This window comes from Oncorhynchus kisutch, linkage group LG5 (assembly GCF_002021735.2).
Source record: "Oncorhynchus kisutch isolate 150728-3 linkage group LG5, Okis_V2, whole genome shotgun sequence".
NCBI lineage: Eukaryota > Metazoa > Chordata > Actinopteri > Salmoniformes > Salmonidae > Oncorhynchus > Oncorhynchus kisutch.
Genome location: NC_034178.2, coordinates 49,870,547 through 49,897,482, shown reverse-complemented (window position 1 = coordinate 49,897,482; position 26,936 = coordinate 49,870,547). Strand labels below are relative to the sequence as shown.

General features: G+C 42.3%; 1 protein-coding gene and 1 long non-coding RNA gene across 4 annotated transcripts in view; one reads left to right on the top strand and one right to left on the bottom strand.

The window, feature by feature from the left end:
• Positions 1-17,884: 17,884 nt before the first annotated feature.
• LOC116374218 (uncharacterized) lies at positions 17,885-21,559 on the bottom strand. The gene is made up of 2 exons (XR_004210049.1): positions 21,006-21,559; positions 17,885-19,383 (listed from the first exon to the last, which is right to left on the bottom strand). It is a non-coding gene; the product is annotated as an uncharacterized LOC116374218 (long non-coding RNA).
• A 52-nt stretch (positions 21,560-21,611) lies between these two features.
• Positions 21,612-26,936, top strand: part of LOC109891193 (inositol 1,4,5-trisphosphate receptor type 1) — a 177,180-nt gene continuing 171,855 nt past the window's right edge. For all 3 annotated transcript variants that reach the window (XM_031825256.1, XM_031825258.1, XM_031825257.1), the window contains exons 1-2: positions 21,612-21,793; positions 23,542-23,660. In XM_031825256.1, coding sequence (XP_031681116.1) covers positions 23,569-23,660 — 92 coding nt within the window. In that variant the 5' untranslated portion in view covers positions 21,612-21,793; positions 23,542-23,568. The remainder of the gene's footprint in view (positions 21,794-23,541; positions 23,661-26,936) is intronic.

Below are 26,936 nucleotides of genomic sequence, written 5' to 3'. Positions count from 1 at the left end.
ACTTGTTTGTGCGTTATGACCCGATACACAAAGCCACAAGAAGAAAACAAGGTAGCTTATGATGCCCTGATCTGCCCGGGAGGGGTGGAACCAGCCATTAATAAGCATGTTTAGGTCCACTATATAAGACCTCAGCATTTCCTGTAATGTTGGGCTTTCAACGAATCACCTACGGGTGGTTTGTTGACCAGCTCCATTATTGCAAAAATGTATCGGTATCAAATAAAGGTTGATTGTTTGAAGAAATGACAAAGTCTCTCTCACTTGATTAGAATTTCCATGACATTAACCCTGGTGGACGCCACCTAGTGATTTTACACTCTGATGGCCTTGATAGAAGCTGTTTTACAGTCTCTCGGTCCCAGCTTTGATGCACCTGTACTGACCTCGCCTTCTGGATGATAGCAGGGTGAACAGGCCGTGGCTCAGGTGATTGTTGTCCTTGATGATCTTTTTAGCCTTCCTGTGACCACGGGTGCTGTAGGTGTCCTGGAGGGAAGATAGTTTGCCACCGGTGATGCGTTGGGCAGACCGCACCACCTTCTGGAGAGCCCTGCGTTTGCGGGCCATGCAGTTGCCGTACCAGGCGGTGATACAGCCCGACAGAATACTTTCAATTGTGTAAAATTTTGCGAGGGTTTTAGGTGCCAAGCCAAATTTCTTCAGCCTCCTGAGGTCGCCTTCTTCACCACACTGTCTTTGTGGGTGGACCATTTCAGATCATCAGTGATGTGTACACCGACAACTTGAAGCTTTCCACCTTCTCCACTGCGGTCCCATCTGTTGTTTCCTACCTTCACCACCTGCGGGTGGCCCGTCAGGAAGTCTAGGACCCAGTTGCACAGGGTGGGTTCAGACCCAGGGCCCCGAGCTTAATGATGAGCTTGGAGGGTACTATGGTGTTGAATGCTGAGCTATAGTCAATGAACAGCATTCTTACACTACCGTTCAAAAGTTTGGCGTCATTTAGAAATGTTCTTGTTTTTGAAAGAATAGCGCATTTTGTAAACATTAAAATAACATCAAATTGATCAGAAATACAGTGTAGACATGCGCGCTGTGTTAAGAAGCAGTGCAGCTTGGTAGGGTTGTGTATTGGAGGACGCATGACTTTCAACCTTCGTCTCTCCCGAGCCCATACGGGAGTTGTAGCGATGAGACAAGATAGTAGCTACTAACAATTGGATACCACGAAATTGGGGAGAAAAAAGGGGGTAAAAATTCAACAACATTTTTTTATAAAAAAAACAAACAGTGAAGAGGTGACTCCAGGATGCTGGCCTTCTAGGCAGAGTTGCAAACAAAAAGCCATATCTCAGACTGGCCAATAAAAAGAAAAGATTAAGATAGGCAAAAGAACACAGACACTGGACAGAGGAACTCCGCCTAGAAGGCCAGCATCCCGGAGTCGCCACTTCACTGTTGTCGTTGAGACTGGTGATTTGCGGGTACTATTTAATAAAGCTGCCAGTTGAGGATTTGTGACGTGTCTGTTTCTCAAACAGGAACAACAGTGGACATCTTGAAGCAGACTGGGATAGGGAGAGATTAAATCGGTCCGTAAACACTCCAGCCAGCTGGTCTGCGCATGCTATGAGGACGCGGCTAGGGATGCCATCTAGGCCGGCAGCCTTGCGAGGGTCCTCAAAGCGGGTGAAGAAGGTGTTTAGCTTGTCCAGAAGCTAGATGTCGATGTCTGCGACGTGGCTGGTTGTCCCTTTGTAGTCCTTGATTGACTGTAGATCCTGCCACATACGTCTCGTCTGAGCTGTTGAATTGCGACTCCACTGTGTCTCTGTACTAACGTTTTGCCTGTTTGATTGCCTTACGGAGGGAATAACTACACTGTCTGTATTCGGCCATATTCCCAGTCACCTTGCCATGGTTAAATGCGGTGGTTTACTCTTTCAGTTTTGCGCGAATGCTGCCATCTATCCACAGTTTCTGGTTTGGGTAGGTTTTAATAGGCACAGTTGGTACAACATCTCCCATACACTTCCTGAGTCACCGTATCCGTGTATTTGTCAATGTTATTTTCAGAGGCTACCAAGAACATATCCCAGTCCGCATGATCAAAACAATCTTGAAGCATGGATTACGATTGGTCAGACCAGCGTTGTATAGACCTTAGCACGGGTACTTCCTTTTTGAGTTTCTGCCTATAGGAAGGGAGGAGCAAAACAGAGTCCTGATCAGATTTGCAGAAGGGAGGGTGGGGGAGGGCCTTGTAGGCATTTCGAAAAGTTGAGTAGCAGTGGCCAATGTTTTCTCAGAGTGAGTACTACAGGCAATGTGTTGGTAGAACTTCGGTAGAGTTTTCCTCAAATTTGCTTTGTTAAAATCCCCAGCTACAATAAATGCGGCTTCTGTATATGTGGTTTCCAGTTTGCATAAAGTCCAGTGTAGTTCTTTGAGGGCCGTCGTGGGCCGGCTTAAGGGGGTATATACACGGCTATGACTATAACCGAAGAGCATTCTCTTGGGAGGTAATAAGGTCAGCATTTGATTGCGAGGGATTCTAGGTTGTGTGAACAAAATAACTTGAGTTTCTGTATGTTATCACAATCACACCATGAGTAGTTAATCATGAAATATACACCCCCACCTTTCTTCTTCCTGGAGAGTTATTTTTTCCTGTCTGCGTGATGTACTGAGAACCCAGCTGGCTGTATGGACGGAGCCCGTATATCCCAAGAGAGCCATGTTTCCATGAAACAGAGTATGTTACATTCACTCATGTCTCTCTGGAAGAAGATCCTCGCCCTGAGCTCGTCTACTCTATTATCCAGAGACTTGACATGAGTGAGTAATATACTCGGAAGTGGTGGATGGTGTGTGCGTCTTCTGAGTCGGACTAGAAGTCCACTCTGAATACCTCTTCTCTGCCAGTGGTGTTTTGGATCTGCCTCTGGAATCAGTTCAATTGCCCTGGGGGGGGTCCGAACAATGGATCCAATTCTGAAAAGTCGTATTCCTATTCATAATGCTGGTGAGTTACCACCGCTCTCAAAAAAACGAAATACTGTAAAGTTGCATAGGAGCTAGAAGCAGAGCTGCCACATCTGTCAGCACCATCTTACTTACTCTTGGACAATGTGACTTTTATCAATATATTCTCTATTTTCTCTCAGATTTGAAAATGTTAATTAGCATCAAAGTAGACATCACGCAAGACTACAAATTCCTGCACGTTATCTCTAACTGGCACCTTTGCTAACAGGTATTGTGTCAATTTAAAACTTGCGCAAGACACTTCAGAGAATTGTACATTTAAATAAATGTTGCAAATGTATTCATTACTACATTTTTTTTGTAACAGTATTTTTATTGGATTTCACAATTTTCACCCATATTAAGAGATACAACAACAGAGAAAGCAAAAAGAAAAGGAAAAAAACAGAACTCCCTTACACATACCTGCATATACAGTGCCTTGCAAAAGTATTCGGCCCCCTTAAACTTTGCGACCTTTTGCCACATTTCAGGCTTCAAACATAAAGATATAAATCTGTATTTTTTTGTGAATAATCAACAACAAGTGGGACACAATCATGAAGTGGAACGACATTTATCGGATATTTCAAACTTTTTTAACAAATCAAAAACTGAAAAATTGGGCATGCTAAATTATTCAGCCCCTTTACTTTCAGTGCAGCAAACTCTCTCCAGAAGTTCAGTGAGGATCTCTGAATGATCCAATGTTGACCTAAATGACTAATGATGATAAATACAATCCACCTGTGTGTAATCAAGTCTCCGTATAAATGCACCTGCACTGTGATAGTCTCAGAGGTCCGTTAAAAGCGCAGAGAGCATCATGAAGAACAAGGAACACACCAGGCAGGTCCGAGATACTGTTGTGAAGAAGTTTAAAGCCGGATTTGGATACAAAAAGATTTCCCAAGCTTTAAACATCCCAAGGAGCACTGTGCAAGCGATAATATTGAAATGGAAGGAGTATCAGACCACTGCAAATCTACCAAGACCTGGCCGTACCTCTAAACCTTCAGCTCATACAAGGAGAAGACTGATCAGAGATGCAGCCAAGAGGCCCATGATCACTCTGGATGAACTGCAGAGATCTACAGCTGAGGTGGGAGACTCTGTCCATAGGACAACAATCAGTCGTATATTGCACAAATCTGGCCTTTATGGAAGAGTGGCAAGAAGAAAGCCATTTCTTAAAGATATCCATAAAAAGTGTTGTTTAAAGTTTGCCACAAGCCACCTGGGAGACACACCAAACATGTGGAAGAAGGTGCTCTGGTCAGATGAAACCAAAATTGAACTTTTTGGCTTGTGGTTCAAAAATGGTTCAAAAATAAACATATCCAGGTGTTAGAATGGCCAAGTCAAAGTCCAGACCTGAATCCAATCGAGAATCTGTGGAAAGAACTGAAAACTGCTGTTCACAAATGCTCTCCATCCAACCTCACTGAGCTCGAGCTGTTTTGCAAGGAGGAATGGGAAAAAATTTCGGTCTCTCGATGTGCAAAACTGATAGAGACATACCCCAAGCGACTTACAGCTGTAATCGCAGCAAAAGATGGCGCTACAAAGTATTAACTTAAGGGGGCTGAATAATTTTGCACGCCCAATTTTTAAGTTTTTGATTTGTTAAAAAAGTTTGAAATATCCAATAAATGTCGTTCCACTTCATGATTGTGTCCCACTTGTTGTTGATTCTTCACAAAAAAATACAGTTTTATATCTTTATGTTTGAAGCCTGAAATGTGGCAAAAGGTCGCAAAGTTCAAGGGGGCCGAATACTTTCGCAAGGCACTGTGTATATATGCATATACACATACACACACACACACACACACACCCATACATATGTACACCATTTTGTGTGGTGTTGTAAAGCCTCCTCTTACCCACAGAAGTAACATGCCTACTAGGGAGACCCAACAGTAAAGAAACTGGGTCCAATTCTAGATCAACCCCTAGGATCTTTTCAATTTCTTGCAGAACTCCAGACCAGTATCTTTGTATTTTGGTACATGACCATAAACAATGTGTTAGGGTGTCTGTATCCGTTTTGCATTTAAGACACTGAGGAGAAGAGGAAGTGGGGCTAAAAGTATTGGGGATATATGCAATCTGTGTATTATTCTTAATTGGATTGCTCCAGTACAATTACATATAGATATTGTTTTTGCATATCTCCAAATGTCCTCCCACATCTCTATGTCAATTGTCAACAGACAATTCATTACTACATTTAACTAACATTAGATAGTTAATCCAGAGATTCTTACCTTTGCCTCGATTCGGCAGTCTCGTCCAGATCATCATGGAATTTGTGGTTCTTTATGACTAGCATTTCATTTTGGGGGGTAAATTCAGGCGAATATATTGACAAGTCACCTTGTCCTAGAGAGATTTACACAGTTATCAAAAGGTCACGCCACGGAATTGTGATTCATATTGTGGTACTCTATTGACCTCCATACAAAAACTCTTAAAACAAAACATCGCCACCTGCTGGAGAAGACTGATTTTTGGCAGTTGGGCCTCTCGCTTCGCCTCTTCATCTCTAACATCATTCCTAGATGATAGTGCAGATCTAGATTCAGATCTAGCAGCCCACATCGGCTGCCTACAGACCAGAGTATGTGAGTGGAGTGGAGATGAGCAGTCAGAAATCCCACTGGGGCTCCACATCCTTTCCAACTGCTCCTCCAAAATCTGCTTCTTGCTCACAGGGGAAAAGAAACTGCCTCCAAATTCGCTCCATTCATTCAAATCCCCATAAAACCAACACTCATCAATTTTTGTGACCACCTGGAATTACCATTTGGTTTTGAAATAGCCTACTGAAAACAAACCATATGATTTTAATTAAAAGTATTTTAATAAACAACATGAAAAGGTGGTGTCGTGGAAATTCTACACAATGTCGTGGAAATGACCACTAGATTAACTATCTTGGATTAGTTATAAATATCTTTGGGCTGCATAGGTTTACCAAAAGGCACAGACACATAGACTACATCAACAATTGAGAACTAAATAGTGGAAACCTTCTACTGTCTCGAATAATGTGACATGGTAATGGAATGGTAAACAACCATGTATTTTCACAATAAGTGATGGTAATTTCTAGGTAATATTAGGAATATTGGGAATTTTTAGGAATAACGTTATGGGCATATAGATTTGTTTAGTATTCTTTAGAATTGTACCAATTTCTCACTAGTCTACGGCATACATTCTGTTCACTTATATATAGGAGCATAAGGAGTTTTTATTTGTCTTTCCTACATAGCAATAACAGGGGACTAAAGTTAGATACGTTCTGCCAAATCAATGAGTGCCATGTCTTTATGCCAAAACAATGTCACCCTACACATGTTCTTTTTGAAGATGTATTTATTAACTTGGAAAAATAACAACGCTCAACAGTTTCCTGTGTGTATCAAGAATGCTCCACCACACAAAGGACACAACTGTAGGAAGCATTGGAGTCAACATGTAGAGTCGACACCTTGTAGAGTCCATGCCTCGATGAATTGATGATGTTCTGATTGCAAAGGGGGGTGCAACTCAATACTAGGAAGGTGATCCTAATGCTTTGTACACATATATGGGGCGGCAGGTAGCCTAGTGGTTAGAGCGTTGGGCCAGTAACACAATCCCATAGCTGGCAAGGTACAAATCTGTCCTTCTGCCCCTGAACAAGGCAGTTAACCCACTGTTCCCCGGTAGGCCATCATTGTAAATAAGAATTTGTTCTGAACTGACTTGCCTAGTTAAATAAAGGTTAAATGTATATATATATATATATATATTTTTTTATATATCAAATATAATATCGGTAGTGGCATATTCCCTAACAATAGATACGGTCTTTGTTGAAGCAGTAATTCCCCTAAATGCCATATTAATGTGAGTGGTTTCCTTAAAAACTTCTTTGGGACTGGGGGGCAGTATTGAGAAGCTTAGATAAAAAGGTGCTCAGAGTAAACTGCCTGCTGCTCAGGCCCAAAAGCTAGAATATGCATATAATTAGTAGATTTGGAAAGACAACACTCTGAAGTTTCTAAATCTGTTTGAATGATGTCTGTGAGTATAACAGAACTCATATGGCAGGCAAAAACCTGAGAAAATCTAACCAGGAAGTGGGAAACCTGAGGTTTGTAGTTGCCTATCGAATATAGTGTCTATGGGGTCATATTGCACTTCCTATAGGCTTCCACTAGATGTCAACAGTCTTTAGAACCTTATTTGAGGCTTCTACTGTGAAGGGGGAGAGAAAGAGAGCTGTTTCAACCAGGTGTCTGGCAGAGTGCCATGAGCTGATCACGTGCGCTCCCGTGTGAGGTAGCTGTGTTCCAGGAACTCTCCAGTTGGAACATTATTGAAGATTTATGTTAAAAACATCCTAAAGATTGATTCTATACATCGTTTGACATGTTTCTACGAACTGTAATATAACTTTTTTGACATTTCGTCTGAACAAGTGATCGCGCATTATGCATTTGGATTACTGGGCTAAACGCGCAAACAAAAAGGAGGTATTTGGACATAAATTATGGACTTTATCAAACAAAACAAACATTTATTGTGGAACTGCGATTCCTGGGAGTGCATTCCGATCAAGATCATCAAAGGTAAGTGAATATTTATAACGCTATTTCTGACACCTGACACTGAAAATGGCTGGATGTTTTTCTGTGACTAGCGTTGACCTGACATAATCATAAGTTGTGCTTTCACCATAAAGCCATTTTGAAATCTGACACAGCGGTTGCATTAAGGAGAAGTTTATCTATATTTCCATGTATTACATTTGTATCTTTTATCAATGTTTATTATGAGTATTTCTGTAATTTGATGTGGTTCTCTGCACTTTCACCGGATGTTTGTTTCAGACAATGCATTTCAGATCATAACACACCAATTTCAAAGAGGTTTTTGGACATAAAGATGAACATAAAGAAGTCCTGTGAGTGCCATCTGATGAAGATCATTAAAGGTTAGTGATTAATTTAATCGCTATTTCTGATTTTTGTGAGCCCTCTCCTTGGCTGGAAAATGTCTGTATGGTTTTCTGTGACTAGGTGCTGACCTAACATAATCGTTTGGTGTCCTTTCGCCGTAAAGCCTATTTGAAATCGGACACTGTGGCTGGATTTACAAGAAGTTTATCTTTAAAATGGTGTAAAATACATGTATGTTTGAGGAATTTTAATTTCTGTTGTTTTGAATTTGGCGCCCTGCAATATCACTGGCTGTTAGCGAGGTGGGACTCTACCATCCCACATATCCCAGAGAAGTTAAACATACACACACCACAACACTACTGTTCTGTAGGCCACATCTGCAGGCGTACTCCCACTCAGTCTCTTGTGGGTCCAGGAGCAGTAGGCCAGACCATCCCCCGATGACACATGCAGCACAGGATGGTCCAGCCTGAACACACAACCAGGTTTATGGTTAATAATAACAACATACGGTCCTTTAGCAATATACAGAGCCTTCAGAACGTATTCACACGCGTTGACTTTTTCCACATGTTGTTGTGTTACAGCCTGAATTTCACCATAAGGCCAATGGTGACTTTAAAACCGCTAAGGCCATGATAGGAGAAAAGTGAGAATGATCAACAACATTATAGTTACTCCACAATACCAACCTAAATGACAGAGTGAATAGAAGGAAGCCAGTACAGAATGACAAATATTCCAAAACATGCATCCTGTTTGGAAAAAGGCACTAAAGAAAAACTGCAAAAAATGTGTCAAGAAATGAGTTATGTACTGAATACAAAGTGTTTTTGGGGCAAATCCAACAAATCACATCACTGAGTACCACTGTTCATATTTTCATGTTATGGGTATGTTTGTCATCGGCAAAGACTAGGGAGTTTTTTTAGGATAAAAATAAATGGAATAGTGCTAGACACTATTGCTAGGCAAAATCATAGAGGAAAACATGGTTCAGTCTGCTTTCCAACAGACACTGGAAGATGAATTCACCTTTCAGCAGGACAATAACCTAAAACACAAGGCCAAATATACACTGGATTTGCTTACCAAAACGGTATTGAAAATCTATTGCAAGTCTTAAAAATGGATGTCTAGCAATGATCAACAATCAACTTGACAGAGTTGACACATTAAAAAATATATACACTGCTCAAGAAAATAAAGGGAACACTTAGACAACACAATGTAACTCCAAGTCAATCACACTTCTGTGAAATCAAACTGTCCAATTAGGAAGCAACACTGATTGACAATAAATGTCACATGCTGTTGTGCAAATGGAATAGACAACAGGTGGAAATTATAGGCATTTAGCAAGACACCCCCAATAAAGGAGTTGTTCTGCAGGTGGGGACCACAGACCACTTCTCAGTTCCTATGCTTCCTGGCTGATGTTTTGGTCACTTTTGAATGCTGGCGGTGCTTTCACTCTAGTGGTAGCATGAGACGGAGTCTACAACCCACACAAGTGGCTCAGGTAGTGCAGCTCATCCAGGATGGCACATCAATGCGAGATGTGGCAAGAAGGTTTGCTGTGTCTGTCAGCGTAGTGTCCATAGCATGGAGGCGCTACCAGGAGACATGCCAGTACATCAGGAGACGTGGAAGAGGCTGTAGGAGGGCAACAACCCAGCAGCAGGACCGCTACCTCCGCCTTTGTGCAAGGAGGAGCAGGAGGAGCACTGCCAGAGCCATGCAAAATGACCTCCAGCAGGCCACAAATGTGCATGTGTCTGCTCAAAAGGTCAGAAACAGACTCCATGAGGATGGTATGAGGGTCCGACGTCCACAGGTGGGGGTTGTGCTTACAGCCCAACACCATGCAGGATGTTTGGTATTTGCCAGAGAACACCAAGATTGGAAAATTCGCCACTGGCGCCCTGTACTCTTCACAGATGAAAGCAGGTTCACACTGAGCACGTGACAGACGTGACAGTCTGGAGACGCCGTGGAGAACGTTCTGCTGCCTGCAACATCCTCCAGCATGACCGGTTTGGTGGTGGGTCAGTCATGGTGTAGGGTGGCATTTCTTTGGGGGGCCGCACAGCCCTCCATGTGCTCGCCAGAGGTAGCCTGACTGCCATTAGGTACCGAGATGAGATCCTCAGACCCCTTGTGAAACCATATGCTGGTGCGGTTGGCCCTGGGTTCCTCCTAATGCAAGACAATGCTAGACCTCATGTGGCTGGAGTGTGTCAGCAGTTCCTGCAAGAGGAAGGCATTGATGCTATGGACTGTCCCGCCCGTTCCCCAGACCTGAATCCAATTGAGCACATCTGGGACATCATGTCTCGCTCCATCCACCAACGCCACGTTGCACCACAGACTGTCCAGGAGTTGGCGGATGCTTTAGTCCAGGTCTGGGAGGAGATCCCTCAGGAGACCATCCGCCACCTCATCAGGAGCATGCCCAGGCGTTGTAGGGAGGTCATACAGGCACGTGGAGGCCACACACATTACTGAGCCTCATTTTGACTTGTTTTAAGGACATTACATCAAAGTTGGATCAGCCTGTAGTGTGGTTTTCCACTTTAATTTTGAGTGTGACTCCAAATCCAGACCTCCATGGGTTGATACATTTGATTTCCATTGAACATTTTTGTGTGATTTTGTTGTCAGCACATTCAACTATGTAAAGAAAAAAGTATTTAATAAGAATATTTCATTCATTCATATCTAGGATGTTATTTTAGTGTTCCCTTTATTTTTTTGAGCAGTGTATATAAAAAAAATTATAATTGGCAAATATAGTACAATCCAGGTGTGCAAAGCTCTTAGAGGCTTACCCAGAAAGACTCACACCTGAAATCGCAGCCAAAGGTAATTCTAACATGTATTATTGACTCAGGGGTGTGAATACTGATGTAAGTTTGATATTTCTGTATTAAACATCAGCTGCTATATGACACAGGTAGACTGGAGCACAACTCGGCAGGAACTGATGTCTTGGTGGTCAGTCTGAGTGTGCACCACGCAAACGTGCATGCTTCTACACACAAACACTACTTCAGTACAAAAGGGGAAATTCTTACATTCCTAAGCGAGCAGTGTTTATGCTTAGTCTCCACTTCTGACACACTCTCCTCTCCCAGGCCCCCACTTCAACTGAATATGCACCCCAATATTGTCTATGGATCACCAACAGTTTACACATACCAGGCCTTCTCTCTCTCTCTTTCTCTCTCACTCTCTCAGCAATTAAGGCAACTCCCACAACATCTTCCTGCATAACTAGTTCATAGAGAAATAGAAAGAAGTGCTAAATGACTACAAAATACATTTGTAGAGATGTACATATTATGTCCATATTACATCAAGAACAGCTCAAATAAGCAAAGAGAAACAACTGCCCATCTTTACTTTAAGACATGAATGTCAGTCAATCCGGAACATTTCAAGAACTTTGAAAGTTTCTTCAAGTGCAGTCGCAAAAACCATCAAGCGCTATGACGGAACTGGCACTCATGAGGACCGCCACAGGAACAGAAGACCCAGAGTTACCTCTGCTGCAGAGGATAAGTTCATTCGAGTTAACTGTACCTCAGATTGCAGCCCAAATAAATGCTTCAGAGTTCAAGTAACAGACACATCTCAACATCAACTGTTTAGAGGAGACTGCGTGATTCAGGCCTTCATGGTAAAATTGCTGCAAAGAAACCACTACTAAAGGACACCAATAATAAGAAGAGACTTGTTTGGGCCAAGAAACACATTTAGAATCAGGAATTCCGCAGGGTAGCTTCGGAAAAGCCCCTTGCTTTTTTAAATTTTTACTAACGACACGCCACTGACTTTGAGTAAAGCCAGTTTCTATGTATGCGGATGACTCAACACTATACACATCAGCTACCACAGTGACTGAAATGACTGCAACACTCAACAAAGAGCTCAAATTAGTTTCAGAGAGGGTGGCAAAGAATAAGTTAGCCCTAAATATTTCTAAATCTAAAAGCATTGTATTTGGAACAAAACACTCACTAAACCCTAAACCTCAACTAAATATTGTAATAAATAATGTGGAAATTGAGTAAGTTGAGATGACTAAACTGCTTGGAGTAACCCTAGATTGTAAACTGTCATGGTCAAAACATATTGATGCAGTAGTAGCTAAAATGGGGAGAAGTCTGCCTATAATAAAGTGATGCTCTGCCCTCTTAACAACACTATCAACAAGGCAGGTCCTACAGTCCCTAGTTTTGTCACACCTTGACTACTGTTCAGTCGTGTGGTCAGGTGCCACAAAAAAGGACTTGGCTCAGAACAGGGAAGCACACTGGCCCTTGGATGTACAGAGCTAATATTAATAATATGCATGTCAATCTCTCCTGGCTCAAAATGGAGGAGAGATTGACTTCATCACTACTTATTTATCAGAGGTGTTGAATGCACCGAGCTGTCTGTCTAAACTACTGGCACACAGCTCAGACACCCATGCATATCCCACAAGACATGTCACAAGAGGTCTCTTCACAGTCCCCAAGTCCAGAACAGACTATGGGAGGCACACAGTACTACATAGAGCCATGACTACATGGAACTCTATTACAACTCAAGTAACTGAATCATAAATTAGATTTAAAAAACAGATTAAAAAACACCTTATGGAACAGCGGGTACTGTGAAGCAAAACAAACATTGGCACAGACACACACACACACACACACACACACACACACACACACACACACACACACACACACACACACACACACACACACAATATACATAGACATGGATTTAGTACTGTTGATATGTGGTATTGGTGGAGTAGGAGCCTGAGGGCACACAGTGTGTTATGGAATCTGTGAATGTTTTTAAAATTGTATAACTGTTGATTTGGCAGCAGCTAATGGAGATCCATAATAAATACAAATATAAACAACCTCTGCAACTTTCAACAACTCACTACTATTTAGCTACCTTGCAACTACTTAGCATGTTAGCTAGCCCTTATCCTAACCCTTTTAGCTAACCCTTCACCTAACCTTGACACCACTGTACATTGAGATTTTCGTAACATAGTGTACGTTTTACAACGGCTGGGCGATGACAAATCATCGTCGAGTGGTTCCCGTGACGAATTTGACGCTATGCTACCCATCACTTGAGACTTTCTTCAGCAAAGATGGCTGACAAAAATAGTAGGATGGAAGCAAATGTAAGTAATTACAATGTCATAACAAGTCATGCAAAAATGTACAGTTGAGAGGAATATGTTAGTTAATGGTAGTCATGCAAAATTGTACAGTTGATAGGAATATGTTAGTTAATGTAGAGACAAACGATTATGCATTTTTCTTAGTCATTAAGTTCATTTACAAAATTGGCTATTTAGCAAGGTAGCTGACTAGCTAACATTAGCCAGCTAGCTAACTAGCTTTATGGGTGTTGTGACATGAGTATGAAATTGTAATTTGTGTTTAATGTTTTAGGGACTCCTGAGAAAACCTGCAAACCAGGCTCTTGTGAAACAGTGAATGTAAAGAATCTAGCTAGCTAAAGCATTTACTGCAAATCTAATGTACAATTTTGTAAGCTTGCCTTGCTGCCATGCAATGCAGATAGATGAAATAACGTAGCTAGCTAGCTAAGTTCTTGCTTATTGTGCAGTGGAGGATAAAAAATTCCTGTATGCCTATGGATGTGTAGCTAGCTATGTAGCCAATCTGTGTATGGACCCAAACTTTTGGTATACATATTATTTCAGAACCTAGCTATGAACCTCAGCTATCATAGCCAGTTGTATCAACTTCAAAAAACAGTCTAAATGGCATTAATGAAGCCTGGATTGAGTAGAATATAATATAACTTTGTGCCAAGGATGCAAGTCATGAACTCAGCAAAAAAAAGAAACGTCCTCTCACTGTCAACTGCGTTTATTTTCAGCAAACTTAACATGTGTAAATATTTGTATGAACATAAGATTCAAGAACTATGACATAAACTGAACAAGTTCCACAGACATGTGACTAACAGAAATTGAATAATGTGTCCTTGAATAAAGGGTGGGTCAAAGTTAAAATTAACAGTCAGTATCTGGTGGGGCCACCAGCTGCATTAAGTACTGCAGTGCAGTACTTCTCCTCCTCATGGACTGCACCAGATTTGCCAGTTCTTGCTGTGAGATGTTACCCCACTCTTCCACCAAGGCACCTGCAAGTTCCCGGACATTTCTGGGGGGAATTGCCCTAGCCCTCACCCTCCAATCCAACAGGTCCCAGACGTGCTAAATGGGATTGAGATCCGGGCTCTGACATTCCTGTCTTGCAGGATATCACGCACAGAACGAGCAGTATGACTGGTGGCATTGTCATGCTGGAGGGTCATGTCAGGATGAGCCTGCAGGAAGGGTACCACACGAGGGAGGAGGAGGATGTCTTCCCTGTAAAGCACAGCGTTGAAATTGCCTGCAATGACAACAAGCTCAGTCCGATGATGCTGTGACACACCGCCCCAGACCATGACGGACCCTCCACCTCCAAATCGATCCCGCTCCAGAGTACAGGCCTCGGTGTAACGCTTATTCCTTCGATGATAAATCCTGCCATCACTCTTGGTGAGACAAAACCGCGACTCGTCAGTGAAAAGCACTTTTTGCCAGTCCTGTCTGGTCCAGCGACGGTGGGTTTGTGCCCATAGACGACATTGTTGCCGGTGGTCTGGTGAGGACCTGCCTTACAACAGTCCTACAAGCCCTCAGTCCTGCCTCTCTCAGCCTATTGTGGACAGTCAAGCAGAAATTCGCATCCTGTAGCTCTAACTCCAAAAAGGTTTTGGGACATTGTAAAGTCCATGGAGAATAAGAGCACCTCCCCCCAGCACTGAGGCTAGGTAACACGGTCACCACTGATAAATCCATGATAATCGAACATTTCAATAAGCATTTCTCAAGGGCTGGCCATGCATTCCTCCTGGCTACTCCAACCCCGGCCAACAGCTCCGCTCCCCCCCGCAGCTACTCGCCCAAGCCTCCCCAGCTTCTCCTTCACCCAAATCCAGACAGCAGATGTTCTGAAAGAGCTGCAAAACCTGGACCCGTACTAATCAGCTGGGCTAGACAATCTGGACCCTCTCTTTCTAAAACTATCCGCCGCCATTGTTGCAACCCCTATTACCAGTCTGTTCACCCTCTCTTTCGTATCGTCCGAGATCCCTAAAGATTGGAAAGCTGCCGCGGTCATCCCCCTCTTCAAAGGGGGTGACACCCTAGACCCAAACTGTTACAGACCTATATCCACCCTGCCCTGCCTATCTAAAGTCTTCGAAAGCCAAGTTAATAAACAGATCACTGACCATTTCGAATCCCACCGTACCTTCTCCGCTGTGCAATCTGGGTTCCAAGCAGGTCACGGGTGCACCTCAGCCACGCTCAAGGTACTAAACAATATCATAACCACCATCGATAAAAGACAGTACTGTGCAGCCGTCTTCATCGACCTGGCCAAGGCTTTCGACTCTGTCAATCACCTTATTCTTATTGGCAGACTCAATAGCCTTGGTTTTTCTAATGACTGCATCGCCTGGTTCACCAACTACTTTGCAGACAGAGTTCAGTGTGTCAAATCGGAGGGCATGTTGTCCGGACCTCTGGCAGTCTCTATGGGGGTACCACAGGGTTCAATTCTCGGGCCGACTCTTTTCTCTGTATATATCAATGATGTCGCTCTTGCTTCGGGCAATTCCCTGATCCACCTCTATGCAGCCGACACCATTCTGTATACTTCTGGCCCTTCCTTGGACACTGTGCTAACCTCTAAACGAGCTTCAATGCCATACAACACTCCTTCCGTGGCCTCCAACTGTGCTTAAACGCTAGTAAAACCAAATGCATGCTTTTCAACCGTTCGCTGCCTGCACCCGCCCGACTAGCATCACCACCCTGGACGGTTCCGACCTAGAATATGTGGACAACTACAAATACCTCGGTGTCTGCCTAGACTGTAAACTCTCCGTCCAGACTCATATTAATTAAACATCTCCAATAAAATAAAATCTAGAATAGGCTTTCTATTTCGCAACAAAGCCTCCTTCACTCACACCGCCAAACTTACCCTAGTAAAACTGACTATCCTACCGATCCTCAACGATGTCATCTACAAAATAGCTTCCAATACTCTACTCAGCAAACTGGATGCAGTCTATCACAGTGCCATCTGTTTTGTTACCAAATCACCTTATACCACCCACCAATGCGACCTGTATGCACTAGTCGGTTTGCACTCGCTACATATTCGTCGCCAGACCCACTGGCTCCAGGTCATCTATAAGTCTATGCTAGGTAAAGCTCCGCCTTATCTCAGTTCACTGGTCACGATAACAGCACCCACCCGTAGCACACGTTCCAGCAGTTATATCTCACTGATCATCCCCAAAGCTAACACCTCATTTGGCCGCCTTTCCTTCCAGTTCTCTGCTGCCAGTGACTGGAACGAATTGCAAAAATCGCTGAAGTTGGAGACTTTTATTTCCCTCACCAACTTTAAACATCAACTATCTGAGCAGCTGTACATAGTCCATCTGTAAATAGCCCACCCAATCTACCTACCTCATCCCCATACTGTTTTTATTTACTTTCTGCTCTTTTGCACAACAGTATGTCTACTTGCACATCATCATCTGCTCATTTATCACTCCAGTGTTAATCTGCTAAATTGTAATTATTCACTCCTACGTCCTATTTATTGCCTACCTCCTCATGCCTTTTGCACACACTGTATATAGACTTTATTTTTTCTACTGTGTCATTGACTTGTTTATTGTGTTATTGGCTTGTTTATTGTTTACTCCATGTGTAACTCTGTGTTGTCTGTGTCACACTGCTTTGCTTTATCTTGGCCAGGTTGCAGTTGCAAAATAGAACTTGTTCTCAACTAGCCACCTGGTTAAATAAAAAATGGAGGGATTGTGCATTTTTGGTGTAACTCGGGCAGTTGTTGCCATCCTGTACCTGTCCCGCAGGTGATGTTTGGATGTACCGATCCTGTGCATGTGTTGTTACACGTGGTCTGCCACTACAAGGACGATCAGTTGTCCGTCCTGTCTCCCTGTAGCTCTGTCTTAGGCGTCTCACAGTACGGACATTGCAATTTATTGCCCTGAGCACATCTGCAGTCCTCATGCCTCCTTGCAGCATGCCTAAGGCACGTTCACGCAGATGAGCAGGGACCCTGGGCATCTTTCTTTTGGTGTTTTTCCAGTCAGTAAAGGCCTCTTTAGTGTCCTAAGTTTTCATAACCGTTCCCTTAATTGCCTACCGTCCACAGGTGAAAGTTCATTAATTATTTATGGTTCATTGAACAAGCATGTGAAACAGTGTTTAAACCCTTTACAATGAAGAGCTGTGAAGTAATTTGTATTTTTACGAATTATCTTTGAAAGACAGGGCCCTGAAAAAGGGAAATTACTCTTTTTGCTTAGTTTAATATAGATGTAGTTATTACCATGCATGAGATCCCCACATTGCAGCCTGTACATGTAATATATTCACTGATAATGTACTCTACCTTGGCAAATAAAAGGTGCAGTTCAGGTACGAATGTCTGAGATTATTTTTCAGTCATATCCAATTCCAGGAGTATCAAATTCCAGTCTTTGAATGATGCTGTGTCAGCTTGTATGCATTACAATTATACACATCAACAGTGTTTACCAATCTTGGGACATCCATGGTTACACATTGTAACTATGCAATAGACTAGAAATATGATTTAACTGGTTAAAGGCTGATTTGTAATTCATATATACAGAAATAGAAAGAAAAAAAACAGTACACTACATCATGTACATACTCAAACCAGTTAATCTCAATATCTAATTTCCTTCATCTGCATTGATCTGAAACATGATAGGTGTAGTATTTCATCAAATGAGACTTAATTTCAACCAATAGAGAATGTGAAACGCTTTATTGAAAGAAGTTAATTATCCAAGTGTTATAAATAAATGCATTATAAATATTAGAAATACATGTTCAATCTGTACTGCCATGTACATCTGCTGTGCATTATAAAAACAGAGTAAGAAAGCGGTGGCGAGAGATGGTGTAAAAGTCAGAAAGGGAAAGAAGTAAGAACATAGGAGCAGGGAATTCCACATATGATTAAAGAATCACAGTGCCTAATATTCTCTCAGTTCATCACAATTAGATAATAGTGTCTAGTTGTGTCTTTTAACAGCCTTGGGGTCCCAGTTGGCCCGAAGGTTATCTTAAGAGCGGGTGAGGTGGCGATGACGGGACTGGGGGTTGGCATCCTCTCTCACATCATCGCAGATGAGAGCGAGCATGTTTAAGCCTCTTTTTTTATTCTAACACTGTCAGTTATCATAATCATCAGGTGGTAAAATGCAAAACTGACCTTGGATCATTAACTCTGGGACTACTACATCTCTATCTGTATTTCAATGTAAAGCATCCCTTTAATTATACTTCCTGTTGACCTGACCAAGTGACCTCTCACCTCTGATCATGCTGTGCCCTCTATGTAGCCAGTTCAGATGCGAGAGGTGTTTACCGACACAGCTGATATAACCTAGAGGATTTAGGGAGAAGGGGAGAGAGGGATGAAGAAGGAGAGAGACTTATTGAGAAAATAAGGTGGTTAAAGAGACAGTGTTCAACAGGAAGCTGTGTGTGTGGCCTCACCTGGTGTCCACACTAGGTGGCTGCAAAGTACTTTATACTGATAAACATGAACGGACACACGAGGACAAACAATATAGCGTAGTTATAGAAAGTGTCTTACTACTCTCCATAGTTGGCCCTCTTGCCTATCATTTGAAGGTGGAAGGAGCCACAGTTATACACCTGAGCCTGCTTAGCGCAGAACACAATCCATCAATCAGATTGATACATGAGTGTGTGGGTTATAGGGTGTCTAATTGTTCTAAATTAGTTTTTGTACAGACATCACACCCTTACCTAAACAGCACTCTCGCCTGAGAAGTAGAAATCAAAGGGAGAGAAACAGAATTGAATAACTGCAGTTGACATAGCTAAGTAAATGGAAGAATACTCTTATTGCAATGTGGATGGCTCTTAAGAGCCTTTGGCTGTGCATAGTGTAGTCATGGTGTTGCCAGGGAACAGCACCCTCTTCAAAGAAGTAGGAGGTGAAGATGTCCGCACATGGATTGCCTCTCTTGCTGCGTTGTTGGACCCCATCCTTGAAACGTCCTGCAGAGTGCCAGACTTCTTCTCTGGCACACAGTGGCGAGCTGCAGATCCCCTCCTGGTCCTTATGTCCATCCTCATGAAGTTTTGCAGGACAGCCTTCACACGCCTGAATTCCTCCAGGAGGCAGCCCCAGATGGCCCTGGTCACCTTACCTTGTAGTGCCCTACACAGTAAATGTAGGCAATATTTTTGAAAGAATCTCCAGTTGCAAGGTATCTGTAGGAATATGTACGATAATGTCATTATTAGACTTTTACATCAGCAGGTGTAAAAAGGCCCATGGAGTTGGTGGAATCGTCCTGTAATTCATGGCCACTTGCTCAGCTGGGCCAGGGGTGCTTTAATTAGGTCAGGTGGAAATATCCGACTGATCAACTCATTAAAAGGAGGAAATCGCCACCGCCCGACCTTGCTGCTTTCTCAACCCTGTCTAATCCAGACAGTCTGTGCGTCCATGAATCAACGTAAGTCCACCGAATCTGTTACCTTTCATCTGAACTATCTGTTGCGATCGGGAGACCAGGCCATCAGTTATTGATTAGAGTTATTACCGCAGAGAGCGGCTTGGAGTGCACGCTTCAAACCTATTGTGTTATGTAAATGGACATTGATCACAGCCCTACAGATCATCTCAGGCCAGTTATGCCATTAATATATGGTTAATATGTAATGAAATTACATGTACATATGAAGACAAACCTGAAAGGATGAAATATGAAACGTAACCGTTTGCTGAACTGATAAATTCTGATATTAAACTGATGGAGATTATAGATTGAATAACTGATAACTGATCAATTTATATGTATTATCCTTCTCATGACTATGATGAATGGTTATGATCCTAAATGACTCCATTCTGCTTCATATTCAATTCCTACAGAACCTTATTGCGGAATTACCTCATTCTGTTAATAATGAGAATGATTTGACTTTCTGATTTGAATTTGATTATGTTATTCTGTTTCCGTTGTTATGCAGCACAGACAACCTACCCAGTAAATATACCGCTTTGTGGTTAAAGAAATTCCTGCCTCAGTCTCATCCATCCCTCTGTCACCTGACCTGTGACCACCTGTTCGCCTTCACTATTGTCAGTCATCCTACCTGTCCAGCTACCCATACAGATTCCAATAATCTTTCCCCAGGTAACTGGATTACTGAAGTATAATATCCCTTATAACAAATCAACATAACATTCGATTGATAGATGCATGTACACACACACAATAAGATCATATCAAGGATAGCATCACAAATGATTACATAAACACCACTTGAAGCTTGAGGAGTTGATTAATTGAATCAGCTGTGCAGTGCTTAGGCAAAAACAAAAATGTACACCTATTTGAGTCACCAGGACTGAGAACCACTGCTCTTCATTGGGACAGGCTTTCATAGCCCTCTTAATCTGAGGACAGAACCCCACAAGAAACAGACTTCATTGTAATCAAATTACACAGCACTGAATATTATGTTACTATTATCTCTGTCCTCACTCCTAGGGACTGGAACTACACAAAAGTACCTGCCCTATCCAGAATAGCCTACTTTGACAGTTGGGGCTACTATACTTTCACACTCCTCCATGGCTGTTAACTAGTTACCTACAAATGCATTTGGAGTTTGTTTTTTACAGTGATCAATATATCAAGATAGGTAGCTAATATGAAGTTTAGTAGCTGGTGATGTTTATTTTACTTAGCTAGCTATCTATACAGTATGTAAAGTTGGCTAGATAGCTAGAAAGCTCATTTAGCAACTCATTTGAGTTAGCCTGCTAGCTAGTTAGCTAATAATACAGTTTCTTTTACCATTTTCAAAATGTATATACTTACTTGAATAGCTTCTTCCAGCCATGTGGACAATTGTAAATAGGGCAGCAAAGTTTGTTTGTCACCAGAGCGTTTTAAAGCATATTACTATTGAACTATTTACCCACTTATTAATAACCAAACCTTCTTACAAACTTGCTATGCTGAATTCTTGACGCACACTCGAACTTATGCTGCCAAGCACTGGGTGGACTAAGCGGCACGCGGCAATTTTCCGCTTGGTTGTGTACATGCCGGTTAGAGTAAACGAACCGTACAAGGCAGCAGATACTCATAACCCAATAAGTTAATAGCTACTTGTATATAATGTATTATTGGTCTTAGTTGTGTTGCCATCAACAAAGGTCAAACCTGAACAATGTGTGGCATAAAAGCATGTGTGAGTGCATTTCTTGATCGAAAATTCAATGTCATTTCCTTCAGCAATTTGTCTAAAGTTTGGATGGAGAAGTTTCCGTGCAACGCTCCACCACACTGTGGGAGTTGTAGTCATAAATGTGCTTTAGGCCTTGTTACTTATCTGAAAGAACCATTCCATAAACATCATTTCCCAGAGACCAGTGTTTTCTGAGAGGCAACAGAGCTTCGAGCTGGGACGAACGCTCACGTAGTAAACGAACGGATGGCAGGGTGATTAGCGGTAAAAAAAAGAAAAGAAAAAAGAAAAGAAATCGGACTCAACTCGCTAACGGGATCTGGTGCTATAGATGAGCTGAAAGCGGTATATCGCTGTAATGCTGTCCCGTTGACCCAGCCGTGCGCGTCGTTCCCAAACACTTACCACAGCGAAGGTAAAGTTTAGCACAACTCTGTACAGTTTTGGGTAGCATCCCCGCCTGTTAAATATGTATTACTTGTGGCGTGGGAAGAAGCGCAGAAATGTATCTGTCATCATGAACGGGCAGTCATGATTTTTTTCCACTGACGCTGGTGAAACACTTTTTTTTCCCGAGATGAGAGACATACTTCCACACTCGGATTCGAAAGGCTATGAGACTAGTAAACTGGTATCAGAGCCTGATTTATTAGGCAACTCGTCTCGGGATGTGTTGAAGTTCAGTGAAATTGGAAGGGATTTGTAGGCTACCTAAAATGGGCTAAACATGGTCATGGATTTGATGCTGACAATTTACCCATTGACTTGGGCATCATGTTGATGGACATAAAATACAGGAGCCTATGTCATGAGTTACTGTTGCCTACTAATTGTTTGGCTATGTGGTTTTGAGGTGGTATGATGGGGTGAATTGATCTCCATGTTTATTTTCCTTGAGTATGTTTAGAAGTATGTTCAAAACCACATAGGTCTGAAAATATGTTAAGATCAACCTTGATGTACTCTAATGGATGATGTCGCAGTGTAGGCAAATAATGCAAATGTGTAGATAGAGCTCCTTCTGTGCAAGTTTAGTAGCCTGTCATTGAGTTCTGAAAGACACAAATGTCACCAATGTGAGTCAAGACTCAGGAGGTACAATATGTTCCAGGAGTTTTTCTTTACTAGCCACATGAACAGGAAAAGCTCGAAGCCCCAATGACAGCCTACAATTAGGGTCTGGAGTTTTTCCTGGACAGGTCAAGTGGTCTGTAGCCTCAGTTTCCAGGCGTCCTCCCTGTTCGTGGTGAGCGTGACATGGGGAGTATGGTAACACGAGACTAAGTGATCAGGAAATCGACTGGGCTCTGGGCTCTAGGCTCTAAACAACACAGCACAGGACACTGCTTTACTCACTATGCACTATAACACCTGTAGTACAGTAACCATGCACTAGACCATGTTTCACCCCAATAGTCATGGCCTCATTCATTGTATTCTAATCAGGGTTGCGGTCAGTCCTTTTATAATTCAGTTCAAGTCCCATACAAAGTAAGGGCCATTTTCATTCCCTGAATTGAAAGGGGGTGGAATCCAACCCGGATTGTAACCCAGCCTGGATCAGTGTAACTAACACTCCTTCCACCCTATAGCCCAGAGCAGGTATACTACATACAGCTGCATGTTCTTCCTGTTTCTCTCTGCCTCTCCTAATCATTAACTGTTTACCCCTCACCCAGCTACACCAGGCTGGAGCATCAGATAGTGCCTGGCCCCATGCAAAACCTCCTGCTCCCTTTCTCTCCGGGTTTCCTCTGTTCCAAATCACCTCACTAGAACTGGGAAACCAACGTTCTGCTCCATTAGAATAATGTAATGTAAGGAAATCCAAGGTGGATGTTGGAATCTGAAATCTACTGATGGCAAGGCCTTGTGTTTCCAAGATACATGTTACAATTTTACCCCAGTTTGAATTGATTCCCTGTTAATTTGTAATGCAAATAAACAGTCATTTATATATGCAGGACTGTAATGTCTTTACAGTTTACAGGGTTAGGAGGATGACCTGACAAAGTGAAGATGCACAAAATGTCACTCTTATGGTTATTCCTGACTGTGTGACCTGCCCAGGTCTGGGAAAACTCAGGCCCTATAGTCGTTTGTTAGTGTGTGTTGTGATTCTCTTTATATGATTGTAAAATTCCTGCCTCTACTCTCCTCCAGGTGTGGACCAGTGTGTGTGTGTGAGACATGTCAGATAAGATGTCCAGTTTTCTGCACATCGGGGACATCTGCTCCCTGTATGCAGAGGGCTCCACCAACGGTTTCATCAGCACTCTGGGGTGAGTTAAGTTCACCTATCCCTTCCCTCCTTTAGCAATTATCACTTACTGGCAATGAATGGCAATGGTGGTGACATAGGTCTTCTAATGCAGGGCAGGTCAATTCCGGTCCTGGAGTGCAGAAACACTTCAGTTTTTTTGTTTCTACCTGGTGTTAATGAATCAGTCCCTAAACCAAGTGTTTTAGCCCTCCCCAGACTGACCCCAGACATTGAACTGCCCTGGTCTAATGTAATCATTTTAGATGGTGCCTATATATTTCCCAATCATTTGGAATGGAGGAATATAGCTGCATCTACTCAGCAGATGCCATGGGACATGAACTCACCTGGACATTAGGGCACTTTTGAGGTCTGCACATGCATGACACACTTTAATTGTGGAGGGATATCCCTTTAAGGGTAAATTCATAGCTTCATGTACACGTGAGAAGGTCATTAAGGTACTGCCTTCAAAGCTCTGCAGTGCATATATAAAGGACTTTAGTCTGTAGTGGTGGTGTGAGTCCCCAATCGTAAGATGAGTGTGGGTTTGAGAGAGGAATGCTGTGGAGATGAATCACAGGAGAGGTGGTGTGGCCTGTGAGTCTGAAAGTTAGTGTTATCATGGCAGGGAGGTACTGGCACACAGCGCTGTGTGTGTGCTGCTCAGGGGCCCCTCTGCCATCTGTGGGCCACTGATACAGAGTGGTTTGGAAGGGTAAATGACATTTCCACTTTTCTCAAAGAACAGAGCTGGTCAAACTAAGCCCTTTGAAGTGGGAGTCTGGTCCTGGGTATCTCCATGACCATGATGGTATGTAGACTGGGAAGAATGGGAAATAGACGGGAACTAATTAACACACAATGATAAAGTGTGATTGTGTGCGAGAGATGTGTCTGGGAGGGAGGGAGAAAGGATTTAACCCAGATGGAGAAAGGTAGGGAGGATGCCTGTGTATGGTATGTGTAGACTGTTGGTGATCCATAGACAATATTGGACACACAATGATTAGTTCTGTTTGTGTATGAGCAAGAGAAAACATTTATATAGGGTCATAATACCAGTGAGAACGCGTAAACACACTCTACAGGAATTCTCCTACAACAGGGTTCCCCAACTAGCAGCCTGCTTTTCTGAGCAAATAAAAATACAAATTGGACATTGGACTATAAAAACACCAGCAAATATTCCCACAGTTACTACAGATACAGTGGGGAGAACAAGTATTTGATACACTGCCGATTTTGCAGGTTTTCCTACTTACAAAGCATGTAGAGGTCTAATTTTTTATCATAGGTACACTTCAACTGTGAGAGATGGAATCTAAAACAAAAATCCAGAAAATCACATTGTATGATTTTTAAGTAATTAATTAGGATTTTATTGCATGACATAAGTATTTGATACATCAGAAAAGCAGAACTTAATATTTGGTACAGAAACCTTTGTTTGCAATTACAGAGATCATACGTTTCCTGTAGTTCCTGTCCAGGTTTGCACACACTGCAGCAGGGATTGTGGCCCACTCCTCCATACAGACCTTCTCCAGATTCTTCAGGTTTCGGGGCTGTCGCTGTGCAATGTAACAAGAATATTTAGACTTGGGGATGCCACCGTTTAGATAAAATATCGAACGGTTCCATATTTCACTGAAAGAATAAACGTCTTGTTTTCGAAATGATAGTTTCCGGATTCAATCATATTAATGACCAAAGGCTCGTATCTCTGTGTGTTATTATGTTATAATTAAGTATGATTCAAACAGCATTTTCGTGCGTTTTGTCAGCAGCTCTTCGCAAACACAGCCCTGTTTATGACTTCAAGCCTATCAGCCTAATGGCTGGTGTAACCAATGTGAAATGGTTAGCTGGGTGTGCGCTAATACTGTTTCAAACATCACTCGCTTTTAGATTTGGAGTAGTTATTCCCCTTGCGCTGCAAGGGCCGCGGCTTTTGTGGAGCGATGGGTAACGATGCTTCGAGTGTGGCTGTTGTCGACGTGTTCCTGGTTCGAGCCCAGGTAGGGGCGAGGAGGGGGACGGAAGCTATACTGTTACACTGGCAATACTATTGCCTATAAGAACATCCAATAGTCAAAGGTATATGAAATACAAATGGTATAGAGATAAATAGTCCTATAAATACTATATTAACTATAACCTAAAACCTTACCTTGGAATATTGAAGTCTCATGTTAAAAGGAACCACCAACTTTCATATGTTCTCATGTTCTGAGCAAGGAACTTAAACGTTAGCTTTTTACATGGCACATATTTTACATGGCACATATTACTTTCTTCTCCAACACTTTGTTTTTTCATTATTTAAACCAAATTGAACATGTTTCATTATTTATTTGAGGCTAAATTGATTTTATTTATGTTTTATATTAAGTTAAAATAAGTGTTAATTCAGTGTTGTTGTAATTGTCATCATTACAAATAAAAAATCGGCCGATTTAATCGGTATCAGCTTTTTTGGGCCTCCATTAATCGGTATCGGCGTTGAAAAATCATAATCGGTCGACCTGTAATCTGCACACACAGAGAGGTGAAGACTTTTGGAGGATGGTCTGGTGTCAAGAAGGGCAGCAAAGATGCCACTTCTCTCCAGGAAAAACATCAGGGACTTGTAATTATACTTCAGTATTCCATAGTAACATCTGACAAAAATATCTAAAGACACTGAAGCAGCAAACTTAGTGGAAATTAATATTTGTGTCATTCTCAAAACTTTTGGCCATGACTGTACAGTCCATTGTATTCTCCATCAATCTCACCTGACTTCAGTTATAATGGATTCAATGCAGGTTTGGTTATTGTTCTGGGTCAAGATAACATGTAGGGGAATGTCATAGTGTATGACTCTTGTATTCGTAATGTCATGTATTTTGGTCCATTTTATCCAGATCTGTGCTACTTCTCACTGTGTGCATCTGTGCTACTTCTCACTGTGTGCATAGTGTGCACTGTACTCCGCACAGTGACTAAGGCATGCCATAACATTATTAACACTTTTGGGCTCCCGAGTGGTGCAGCGGTCTAAGGCACTGCATCTCAGTGCTAGACTACAGACCCTGGTTCGATCCTGGCCTGTATCACAACCGGTTGTAATCGAGAGTTCCATAGGGCGGCGCACAATTCGCCCAGCATCGCCGGGTTAGGGGATGGGTTAGGCCGGCTGTCATTGTAAAAGGTAGGCTGTCATTGTAAAATAAGAATTTATTCTTAACTGACTTGCCTAGTTAAATAAAAAAAGATTTGTCTTTAAATTAATGTGCTTCTGCCACACTTC